General features: G+C 45.9%; 1 protein-coding gene across 1 annotated transcript in view; it reads right to left on the bottom strand.

Moving 5' to 3' along the window:
* Positions 1–13,158, bottom strand: part of STON2 (stonin 2) — a 145,923-nt gene that overhangs the window by 43,482 nt on the left and 89,283 nt on the right. The window contains exon 5 of the mRNA XM_080808033.1: positions 12,305–12,475. Within this exon, the coding sequence (XP_080664159.1) occupies positions 12,305–12,475 (171 nt within the window). The remainder of the gene's footprint in view (positions 1–12,304; positions 12,476–13,158) is intronic.

Genomic DNA, 13,158 nt, shown 5'->3' with positions numbered 1-13,158 from the left:
ACACCAGCACTTAAAGCCACGTGCTTTATATACGTTATCGAATGTTTGATCATCCCCTGTACCACATGGGTCAGGAGACCAAGGCTATGGCAGCTCAGGTCCCAGCTGTGCTACTCAGAAGCACTGTAATGACCGTTCTCTCACAGGGGAGCTAGACAGGGGAGCTCCTGTCTCCTTTTTCCTGGGCCTTCTTTCCAGCTCCAGTGACTCATATTCCTTCTTTCTCAAGCCCGTGAGTCCCAACAGACTGGAAAGCTCAGAAAGTTTGATGCCTGACCGGCTCTTTGATTTTTTGCAAGTGTTTTCCTCTAAGTGCCAAATGGTTCAATGACTACGCCTGTCTTCCATGATCAAATATACTGGTACCACCGGTATCCCTAGAGGTAGGTTTGAGCTAGAATTTGAGCTAAATAGCAAGACATGTTGCCAGACTCGGAGGACAGGTAAAAGGGAGACTGGAACCTCCTGGAAGACACAGCGGAATCTGCATTCCTTCCTGCACTGCATCCAGTTTTGTATCTAGCCATTGACAGGTACAGAACCGGTATTGTATAATGGAAAGAACAAAGGGATAGGAGGGCGTAAACAACAAGGGCACAGGTCTCCATCGTCCCCATTCTTGCCCAGCCATCTCCGCTCTGCTTTCCTCTCCCCACACCGGAACAGAACCCCGACACTGAGAAGTACCAAACGTCAAGGGGTGTTTCTAACTCAGGAGAGGCAAAGAAGAAGAGAAAAAGCTGAAATCCCTTTAATGGACTAAAAACAGTAACAACTTATAAATTCACACTATGTGCCAGGCACTGTGCAGAAAAACTTTTCTAAGATGATCTTACTGGCTTCCCACAAGGCTCCTGCGAGGGAGACATTCTTATTAACTCCATATAAAGACGAAGTAAATGAGGCACGGAGAGGTTAAATAACATTCCCAGGCTGTACAGGTAGGAAGTGGCAGAGCTGAGATGTAAGAGAAGCTTTGCCACTGAAAACAAAGGGATCTGCTTTGTAAAGAATTGTGTGAAACTGTTAGAAAGGGGCAAGTTCCTAGGAAACCAAGAGACTGCTCGGAGCAGACCTTCTCTGGAACTAACTCAGAAAGGGATATCAGACAGGAAAGCACCACGTTCCCACATACTATCTTTGTTGAGTGTATTTTTGTAAATGAAGGAGGGGCCAATTAACATTGTCTAGTGGGACACATGAGCCTGATGGCTTGGCTGCTTGTCAACCCAACACAGTTATCTCCTGGTCTTTTGCCAACATGTCATACCATACTGTCTCCGCCTCACTAAGTGAAAAGCAGAATGGACATACGTGTGTGTGGGTTTGGGTGTGTGTAGGATTCGTGCAGTGTAGGCGCAAAGCCCACAGGCACACCTTGCATTCTTGGCTAAAATTCCTTCCTCCTCATAAAGAAGAGAGATTATGTGATTGTTTTAGTCATTCTTCTCTTCCTGGAATGGCTTTGGGAGGGATATCGTCTGGCTGGGGTTTAAGCTCCCAAGCAGACCAAGCATAAAGGCAGGCTGCCGACACCCTCTGTGTCTGTGGGTTTTGGTGAGAAGGGGAAGCTGGGACAACTATGCAGGCAAAGGCTGTCCTTTGCCGTGACAGTTGAACTCTCTAAGGAGAGGAGCCAAAAGAGAAACTTTACCTTATCTCAACTGTCCATATTCTCTCTCTCTCTCTCTCTCTCTCTGTTTTCAAAATAAATTGAAGCTGTTTGGCTTTTTAAAGGTAGGAATTTTGTGCTTTCTACAGAAACGTAATCAGTAAATCTCCCCTAAGTCATTTCCCCTAGGAACTGCAAACTCCATGATACCAGAAGGAGTTGTATTTTCTAATTCAATCAACTTCCCTCCTGCCTCCTGTTCCTGGTTGATGAATACCCATCACACCTCCAACCGAAGGAATTCTTGCTTTTCCCTCCCGGCCACATCTAGTCTAGGCTTGCCGCTTAAATGTGCAATGGCTAGCTCTAGTTTCCCAGTGTTAAGTGCCTGTATTGATCACAACTGTACGGGTTTACAGGAATGGGCCAACCCTCTTGGAAACTGGTATCCTGGTTTTTAAAGCAGAGAGATTTCTGGAGACTAGTAAACCTTTTGTGTGCTTATCATCACCTTTTGGTTACAAACTTTTTGTGTTTTCATTACTCAACACTTAAGATAAGAACTGTTTAAGAAACATGTCCTTGCTTATAAAGCCCATCAGTCGAAAAAGGATACTTACAAATTAATCAGAAAGATAGAACTCCACGATTTCAGTGTTCTTCTTGCTGTATTGTCCTCCTCATTTCTCCCTCCCTCTCTCTTTCCCGTTTTTCCCCCACCACCTTCATTCTGTATACTATCTCCTATAACTTCCTTCCAGCACCTGGCTTCAGTTCATGGATTCTGTCACAAAAGAGCAATCAGTCTAATCAAGGAAAATTGAAACTGTCTCTGATCAGATCAGTAGCAAGAGCCCAGGGTTTTTTGTTTTCATTTCTTGCAGCATATTTTGGGTGTGGGGTGGGATGGTAGGGAAGAGAAACAGAAAAAGTGAAGCTGAAGATCCTTAAGGGCAGAGACTGTCATGTAATCATCTTTGTACTCTCCAGGAAGCCTAATGTAGCACTACTGAGTCTTCAACAAATGTTTATTGAGTGGTTCCTATGCAGAGTCAATGGTGACTAAAACAGATTGGGTGTCTGCCTCCCAGAGTCTCAGAATGAGAGAGAAAATTGCTAAAAACAAAAAACAACCAGCCCCCACATAAGAAATAAATCATTACAAACGGTGCTAAGTGTGATGAAATAAAAGAACACACTTAGCAGGGAGCATAAGCCTGGAGTTCTGCTCTAGCCCCGGGGGAGGGGTTGGGGGGAGGGGGCGGTCAGGGAAGCTTCCCTGAGGAAGTGACACTGAAGTGGAGACCCGAAATATGAACAGGAATTAAGGGAGCTACAGAGTAAATGATCTTCAATAAAGCAAAGGCTTTTTTTCCACTTTTCAGACAACTGGAGTACCACTTTCTGTGTGTGTAGGAAAGACGTGAGTGAAATGTTAACAGTGTGGCCCGCATCTTTCATTCCACAGGCAATGGAATTAAGATCCTCCTATGAGCTGCCCGAGGCCACTGGGGCTAGGACTAGACCCCGGAGCTGCTGGCCCCCAGCCTAAAGCCCTTAGGACTGCACCACAAGAACACTAGTGGGTTGGGGATAAAATATTTTTAAAAGTGAACTTTTACATTTTTGTTTAGGATTTATTTATTTGAGAAAGAGAGAGTGTGCAAGTGAGCAGGGCAGGGGGGATGAGGGTGGGCGGGGCACTTTGGAGGGGGAGGGAGAGGGAGAATCCAAGCTCAGCCTGGAGCCCAACGCCTCAATGTGACCACCTCAGGATCACGACGTGAGCAGAAACCAAGACTGTATATGTGTACACAGGCGTATAACCTGTGTATATCAGGTGTATAACCAACTGAGCCACCCAGGTGCCCTAAAATTGAACTTTTCATAAAAGAACTCAGTGCTGCTTCCACAGAATGGCTGGATACGTTCAGATAGTTCTGACCCAAATGTTTTTGTGAACCAGGAGCAAAGAGGGAATCAGGCAGATTTCGCCACCTGCGTGCAACGTGAAAACAAGATGTAGACGCGGAAACAGTACCGTGGCAATGTGATCCGATCAATTCGAAGTGATATTTAAGGTCTACTGACTTCGCCCATTAGCCCAACAGGAACTACAATTAGCCCTAAACGCTAAGCTTAACTGCACCCAAGAAGCAGTCCTGAATTCCCAGGTGCGGCAGTGTTTAAATGCCTGTGACACCTGGCAAGCTCATGCCACCTAAGCAACTTTCCTGAGCAGCGTCCCCATCTTCGTGCCTCCCTTTACAACACTGCTACAGCCAATAACGACTAACACCTCCATTTCTCAGTCTCGGTCAGCTTGCCCTTCCTTCTCACAACGAAGATACAGAATGAATTAGAAGGACTGGCGAATACAGCGGGGAAAACCCACATTCTGGTCCAGTCTGGCTTCTCCAAACTTAGAAGTGAACACACCATGGGCAATAATCCAAGAGCTTCACCACCCCCCTGTTTGTTAAGCAAAGATAGTAAGAGAAAGGTTTCCAAAAGCTGCCAGGGGATGTCTCTCAGAAGAGAGGTCTCATGAAGAAGGGAGGGAGAGATACTATTGACTACCACTAAACCTCAAATCCTTCCCCACTTCACACCTCTTCGGAGACAAAAGATTAGAAATGTCCCTCCAGTCAAAACAAGATCTCTCTCTCCCTCTGCCTTTCCATGATTCTTAGCCCCTGCTTTGTGTTGGCCTCTTTGTCTCTGCAAAGAAGCTGCTTCATTGAAACATCATAGAAAAAAAAAAAACAAAACACAACAGTTGTCCCCCAGACAATGAAGTCCCCTGCACACAGGCATTTCCAACGTAGGCAGGAGGCAGGCGACAAAGCCTGCAGAATTCTCAACCTGTTGCTATAGTAGCAGAAAGAATGTGATTCAAGCAGCTCTGCTGAGATCCATATCCAAATCCTTCCAGCTCCCAAAGAGAACATTAACCCTTCACTGCCCCTTGTTGGGGGCAGAATCACCTGGGAAGAAGCCTAAATTTGTCTTAGGCACTGGGTATTGTAATCCTCGCATCTATTCACTCCTGCATTCACTCAGTATCTATTTATCTGGATTCGCCGGTGCTGGCTCCTAGATTTTCAGCTGTAAACAATGCAGATATGGCCCTTGGCGATGAGCAAGAGGAGGAGTAGGATATTAAATCATTGCTCGAATAACAATATACTACGCAGCATTAGTCATATATGGGAGCCACATGAGGTTCTCAGCGAAGCCATCGCCAGAATGGAAACAACCTATCCAAGATAACCAGCTTATACACTAATTCTAGCAGACTCTACATATCCTGGGCCACTGCCATTATTTGATTGTTTGCATGTGCTAATCTGACAAGAACACCACTGGAAATGCCTGTTCCCATCATATCACACCTCCTACAAAGCATTAATTTGAATGAGTTGTTTAATCAAGTCAGCTTTCCACATAAAATAGAAATAGCACTGTTTGTCAGAGAAGCATGGCAGGCAACTGCTGAACAATGACTAGAAAACAGACGTGGCAGGTGAGGACACAGAGAACCCTGGAAAGAAGCATAGTCACAAGGACCCTCCAAGGACTTCTATCGAAACAGCTCCCAACCCAATTTACTTCTGTGGTCAAGATGGTAACAAAGAAACGTTAGGGAAGAGTATTTAGAAAGGACTCATAAGCCAGCTTACTTTCCCAACGTGGTAGTGCAGAAATCTTATAGCACTGAACACCTTCCTGCTAGACTACTTTATTTCTCATGGGGCATTAGTACTAGGAGGGAGGGGTTTCTTAGGAAGCTAAACTCATTAGGTAATGATATCCTCATACGCTTTTTGTGAAACAAGGCAGCATCGATCAGCCTGCCCAGCAAAAGTGGAAAAACCAACAGGACAGGTTGCTAATCTCAGATGGCTAGTAGAGTCAGTTTTGTGGAACTTGCATAATCTTTTGTATCTCAGTTTCCTCGGAGGTAAATCTGATACACTCTGTAGATCCAAAGGCACAGAATGATCAACAGCAATGCCTATACAACAGTGGCCTGAATTACAGTTGACCCTTGAACAGCCTAGGAGTCAGGGAAGCCAACACCCCACAGAGTTGAAAATCCACATGTAACTTTTTTTTTTTTTTAAGATTTTATTTATTTATTTGACTGAGAGAGATCATAAGCAGGCAGAGAGAGAGAGGCAGAGAGAGAGGGGGAAGCAGGCTTTCCGCTGAGCAGAGAGCCCTATGCGGGGCTCGATCCCAGGACTCTGAGATCATGACCTGAGCTGAAGGCAGAGGCTTTAACCCACTGAGCCACCCAGGCGCCCCTCCACATGTAACTTTTGACTCCCCAAAACCTAACCACTAATAGCCAACTGTTGCCCAGAAGCCATACTGATAAGATTAACCGTAAGAAATCTTTCCTTAAGAAAATCAGAAGGAAGAGGGGCGCTTGGGTGGCTCAGTTTTGTGTCTGCCTTTGGCTCAGGTCCTGATCCCAGGGTTCTGGTTTCAAGCCCCATGTGAAGCTCCCTGCTCAGTGGGGAGTCTGCTTCTTCCTCTTCCTCTACCCCTCCCCCTGCTTGTGGCTCTCTGTCTCTCACTCTCAAAGAAATAAATAAAATCTTAAAAAAAGAAAAGAAAAGAAAATCATAAGGAAGAGAAATAATTTACAGTACTATAAAAAACCCATGTCTGTTTGGACTTGCGCAGTTCAAACCCAAATTATTCAATGCGAACTGTACTCTGTTGTTATTCTTAGTAACACTGTAAAACATAGTTTCTGCCCTGGAGAATACCTGAGCAGCTCAATCATTTTAAGAAGACTAGTTTCCTATCTTAACCAGAGGCACAGGCTAAAGGTCTTTCACCAAACAGTCCAGGGAGAGATGAGCACTCAGAAAGGAATATTCACCCAAATCTCTTTTAAACCCTGCAACACTGGGCTAAGACTTAGGAAAATGTCCCAAATGATTTGACTAGATGGAAACTGGTTTCTTTTTGCTGGAGAAAGAAATGATGGTAGCAAACATGTTGTACGATCTGAAGAAATGACTTCATCCTGACTTGGCAGTTTCTCTCTACAAATCTGTATTTCCCTGGCCTTTGACAAAGGATTTGGTTACGTGACCCGCTTTGACCAAGAGATGTTAACAGATTAATGACATAACCAGCAGCCTGAAGTGAGCTTGCTCATCGTGGCTTATGCTTTTTTTTATGCCTGCCATCACCATAAGAATGTGCCCAAGCTAATAGCTGATCCCATCGAAAGGTAAGAGTAAAGGCACTCCCTGGGGCACCTGGGTGGCTCAGTGGGTTAAGCGTCTGCCTTCGGCTCATGTCATGATCCCAGGGTCCTGGGATCAAGCCCCGAATTGGGCTCTCTGCTCAGCAGGGAGCCTGCTACCCTTCCCTTTCTCTCTGCCTGCCTCTCTGCCTACTTGTGATCTCAGTCAAATAAATAAATAAAACCTATTAAAAAAAAAAAAAAAGAGTAAAGGCACTCCCAAAGCCAAACCAGGATCAGTGGATTCTCCCCACTCTAACCTGCCCACAGAGGGGTTAATAAAACACACTGTTGTATGCTACTGAGGTTTTGCGGTTGTCTGTAATGTAGTGTTATTGTTGCAACAACGGAAGCACTCACCATAGTAAAAAATTCAACTGTAGTTTAAGTGTCAAAACCTTGCTTGCTTTTTTCTCTTAATACGTAACAAGTAACAGATTTCTGACTCCCCCCACCCCACTGGACTGTAAGGTCCTCAAAGCAGGGTCCTATTACACCCCCAATGTCAAAGACTTACTCAGGGAGTCTATACCACATTCTCAGTCTCAGGGGATGCAACAGTAAACACACACATGCAGCCATCAGTCTCCACCTGTGAATTTCCCCCACCTAAGATCAGGTCCGTGTGATTGCCCAGATTCCGAGACCCCACGTACAGATATTTAGTTGAATAATCTGACATAAGGCCCAGACATGTGTTAGTGTTTTTGTTTGTTTTAAAGATTTTATTTATTTATTTATTTATTTATTTATTTATTTATTTGAGAGAGAGACAGAGCACAAGCTGGGGGAGTGGCAGAGGGAGAGGGAGAAGCAGGCTCCCTGCTAAACAATCCCAGGCCCCTGGAACCATGACCTCAGCAGACGGCAGACAGTTAGCTGACTGAGCCACCCAACATGTGTTGTTAAAAAGGTCTCAAAGCAATGCTGATGATCACAAGAACTGGAGATGCCCCACATCTAACAGAATCCCTCCAAGCATGGACTGAATTTCTTTTTTTTTTTTTTAAAGATTTTATTTATTTATTTGACAGAGAGAAGAGAGAGATCACAAGTAGGCAGAGAGGCAGGCAGAGACAGAGAGAGGGAAGCAGGCTCCTCGCTGAGCAGAGAGCCCGATGAGATGCGGGACTGGATCCCAGGACCCTGGGATCATGACCTGAGCTGAAGGCAGAGGCTTTAACCCACTGAGACACCCAGGTGCTCCTGGACTGAATTTCTTATGCTGAGCTCCACTGAGCATTTGTGATGATATTAATGGACCAAAGAGTGAATCCAGAGGTACCACCTCCAGGGGACCACATGAATCCATTAGTTGTTGTTAGCATAACAAACCACTCCAAAACTCAGTAGCTTCAAACAGTAGGCACTCATTATTGCTCCTGAGTCCTTGGATCACTTTGTGTGATCTCTGCTGGGCCCATTCATGCATGAGGTCTGCTGGCTGGTCAAGGAAAGCCTCAGTCACCTATCTGATGGGGAGACAAGAGTCTCTGGGCCCCAGCAACAGAATGCAGGCATGTCCTTAGGGTGACCGGGCTAGATTCTAGGTGAGCAAGTAGACATGTGTGAGGCCACTTCAGACCTACACTGGGGACTTATACATATGCATACTGTCACTCCAGTATATTCTGTTGGCCAAAGCTACAAGACCTAGTCCAGATTCAGGGGCTGGGTAAACGGACTCTACCTCTTGATAAAGGGAGCTACAAAGTCCTTATCACAACAGACTCCTTTCAAAGTCTATTATACAACCAAAGGGAGAAAAGGTTGCCTTAACCCAAATACGATTTCTAAGCATGGGCCAAAGTTTTTCCCCTAATCTCGAAAAGTTAGACACTCCTGAAGATGAGGTTTCATCTGACATTCCTCATTTCTATTCCTGCCTGCAAACACATACCTTACTTATTCCTCAAGACCTCAGTTTCAAAGAAAGCCAAAGAAATCTATTTCTTCTCAGCACTATTTCATATCATCCTTTGAGGTTTTCAAAGATGATATGGAAGGCATGTCATCCTTACAAGGACTTGTTCAGGGCGAGTGTCTCTGCGATGCCTCTTCTTGGCATAGGATGTGCCCACAGATAAATGGGACCAAATGATCCGCAGGGGTACATCCTGCAAAGGCCTCCACAGCCTTCCCGCAAGGAGCACCGAAGTGTAAGAACTATTACAGGAAAAAGATAACACACTAGGCTGGTAAAGAGCTCCGAGGGGCAGGAAACTGGCACTTACTGAAGATTATAGGCTCAGGCTAATTATATTCCAGCCACCAGCTGCTTCACTCACCCGTGCCTAACTGTGCCCACTTAGGAACTGCACTTAAAGGACACTGGCTGAGTCCACAACTGCGTTCCTGACCCACGCCCTGAGACGTACGTAGCCTGGCTGGGATGCTGCCGGAGTTATTACAGCATCCCTACAGCTAAGGGGTTGCTTTCTGGTTTTTCAGAAAAATTACTATGACCTTTGGGTTAGTTCTACTTAAATTCTCTAAACACCTACTTCTGAGGTTCAGGACAGCAAGGGGTGGTAGAGAAAGTAATTCCAGCAACCAGGAAACACAGGATGGCAGAGAAGTGGCCAGGGCTGGGTAGTGCCTGGAGGCTCCTTAGGAGGGACACAGAGGATAGAAGGAGAAAGCATGTGCTGCTCACAGACAAGGTTGTCTCAAGTGCCTGCTTGGTTCCCATTTATATGGCCAGCTTTCACTCTGCTTGGTATCACTGTCTGAAAGACTAAGCAAGAGGAGTGGGTGACACGCAGTGAAATAGAAACAAATGCTAAATTCACCACAAAGATGCCTCAGAAAAGCCAAATTCAAGAAGATACAGCATTTAATTTAGTTTGCGGAGAAACTCTACAAAGTTCTGAAAATGCGTGAAATAGGCCATCGCGAGGAGAAAACACCACCCTCTCTCCTCTAAATGGTCTTTCATTCCCAGGCACTGAGCCCTGGATCTGGGAGACAAGCAGGTGTGATAGCACTAGTGATGGTTTGGTTTGGTGGTGGTTGTTTCTTTAAAGATTTATTTATTTGAGAGAGAGAGAGAGTGTGCGCACACACAGGTGGCAGAGACAGAGGAAAAATTTCTAGCCGACTCCCCACTAGGTGCGGAGCCCGTCGCAGGATTCGATCTCACGACCCTCAGCCAAAATCAAGACTCAGACACTTAACTGACTGTGCCGCTAAGGCACCCCACAGGACAGCGATGTGTTCTACCTGAACACGTAGTAACCAAACTGCAAACGCTCACGAAGGCTAGAACTGCTGCCGGTGCTGTTCACTCCATTGGCGCCTCGGGAGTGGCATCCGTTTGTTCTTCAATCACAACTGAAAAGACTCACAAAACACAAACCGGCATCTCCAGGTGGAATCAACAGGAGGCCCCCCCCCCCCATCTTCTGCTCCCTTGGCAAAAAAGCAAGTGGCATTCTCGGACGGTCTTTTAATGAGCTGGCGGATTGGGCTGTAGCCAGACGATGCTTTTGATGAATTAGCTAAGGGGAAACCAAAGCAATAAGCAAGTGAACTATGAGTATTATCACCCCAGGAACCCTGACAGTGACAACAACGAGGAATTACTGATTTCTTTTTTCTTATTTTTTTTTAAAGATTTTATTTATTTGACAGGAGAGATCACAAGTAGGCAGAGAGGCAGGCAGAGACAGAGGAGAAAGCAGGCTCCCCGCTGAGCAGAGAGCCCGATGCGGGGCTCGATCCCAGGACCCTGAGATCATGACCCGAGCCGAAGGCAGAGGCTTTAACCCACTGAGCCACCCAGGCACCCCAAATTACTGATTTCTTTTCAGAAAAAGACAACGTCAGGAGAGGGAACTAAGAAGGGGATCTTCACCCCGCTTGCGCTCTTCCCCACTTGAACACACACACCCCCCACAACTTCATAACCTTCTTTGCACACTACTTTTTAGCAGTGCTTTTTAATGCTGCTTTAAAAACCTAGTTATGTGAAGTACAGGCTGCTCTTCCTGGAGAATCCTTTTTTTTTTTTTTTTTAAGAATTTATTTTCATTTTAGAGAGAGAGACAGAGAGACAGAGCACAAGCAAGGGGAAAGGCAGAGGAAGAGGGGGAGGCAGGCTCCCCGCTGAGCTGGGAGCCCGATGTGGGGCTAGATCCCAGGACTTCGAGACCATGACCTGAGCTGAAGGTAGATACTTAACCATCTGAGCCACCCAGGAGCCCCTTCCTAGAGCATCCTTACATGGCCTGCACCGCAGTGCCAAGGACAAACCTGTGCTGCATTTGCAGGGATATCCGGGCACAAGGCACACTTTCACATGTGTCGGGGAGTGCCTCGGCTTTGGGCAATTTCTTTTCCAGTTTCTGCACCATTCTCCTGTGAAACCCCTTAGCTCAGCATCTCCACTCTAATGCAACCGCAGTGTAAGTCCTCATGTCTGTTCAAGGAATGGGGCCATCTCAAACATACTGTAATAGTGGAGTATCAAATTCACATTACACATAGCTTTATCTTTCCTACAACCTTTTTCCTGAAGTCTCCCCAGGTATTAAAGTTTGGGCTACGCCAGGAACCAGAGGCAGCAGCTTCATTCCCCCACGTTCAGTGCAATCAACTGCTTGTGTTTAGAATAAATATTTGAAACTCAGAAGCCTGTTAACAATATAGCACTTGATTACTCTGAATTACAATCACCCACAGCATTGAGGGAGAAGTCCTTGGCACCAGCCCCACACAGAAAACCTGCTTCCCAGCCTGCTCCATTTGCTTTCCAATGCTTCCCTCAAAGTCTCAACACACTACACAAAGGTCTCAGTTTTCTCCCTTAAATACCCCACGAATCCCACATCCAACATCTGACTTCCTTCTTCCCAGAGCACACAGATTTACTCCAATACTTCCAGTTCAGATATATTTAATTAGACCGACGTGTCTTGTTATCTCTTAGCCAAACCCCTTTGCTAGCATCTTTTGTTCAACACTGAAATCTCTTTAAAAGGGTTTTCTGTTTGCTTGTTTTGAGACAAAACCTCATCTTGGTCGATTTTAAAGCTAGAGTAAAAGCTACTTTTCAATTAGAGGTGCCTATGTATTAAAATGGCCACAATCAGTAGCACTTTTCCCTCCTTCAAAACCTATCAGGTAAATAAAGTCTTTTTTTTTTTTTTTTAAAGAGGGCCAAAAGGGTAAACTGTACTAACCAGAAGTAATTAGTATGTTAAGTTTTGTTTCAAGGCCACGCTATCAGGTTACAAGTTCTGATAAACCGCGCTGGGGGAAGACAGGTCTTTGTCTTGGGACCACTGAGAACTAACCAATCAACCAAACAAAACACCTTTAATTCCATCAGAAACTCTCCCATCTAAACACAACTGAAACGGAAAAGCCAACACCAAAACAGAGCAAATGAATGAAGTGTTCCTGCTGCTGGCAGCCCTTACCATTGGGAACAGAGGCCCCTTCCGGTCCCTCGCAGGGGCTCTGGCTCCTCCTGGGGTGGGGTAGGGGTGGCGAGGGGTCCAGGCCCTGGGTGCAGGTAGACGTATGCTCCGTGCATGCTTGAACAGGACTCACAGCCGTCTGCCTGCCTGTCTGCCACTCCGTCCTCTCGTCTGGGTGGGAAGGGCCAAGATGAAAAAAAAAAAATGTGCAGGTTACTCACTGGCCTTCCCCGGCGGGCACACCCAGGAGGAGGGAGAGGCCCGGCACAGACAGGGAGATTCTTCAGCGGCTGTGCCTGAGATCCTGCTTCTGATTCCTTTTGTTAATACTTCCCGAACTTTAAACTCAGTCTGCACAGGCGCGGGTATTTTGGGGGAGGCAAACAACACTTGGGTAATTAGATTCCAAGAACTTTGTGCAAAGGTTACTTTGAAAAGGCAATGCTGTAGTGCACATATCTTTAAATTTAACTCTGAAATTTGTTTCCACCGTGTGTGAGCATTAACTTTAGCACAGGAAATGAGAGCAAGGGGCAACCTTGGTGCAGGGCCTGGAAAGGCCTGGAACAAGGCAAACCTGAGTGCGGTTCAGACAAGGAGTTTCTCTATCTTTTAGGCTCTAACTTTGAGAGAAACAGGATTCTCAACAGTCTCCCAGAGTCGGTGAGCCTTCCCTTGTGTAAGAGACACGATCTTGAAATACGTGTCCAGAGATCAAGATTTTAGAAATGGATTCCCGTTGAAGATGTAAGAACTTGGTACCGGAGAGCCTGGCCTCTGTGAATCCTGACGGGAAGCCTTCCGTCAGTGGAGGGAGCCTCAGCAATTTGTCCGTATTTCAGTAGAAGGACTTG

This window comes from Martes martes, assembly GCF_963455335.1.
Source record: "Martes martes genome assembly, chromosome: 7".
Classification (NCBI taxonomy): Eukaryota; Metazoa; Chordata; class Mammalia; order Carnivora; family Mustelidae; genus Martes; species Martes martes.
The sequence above is the reverse complement of the archived record's forward strand: the minus strand, read 5'-3'. Positions and strand labels throughout refer to the sequence as shown.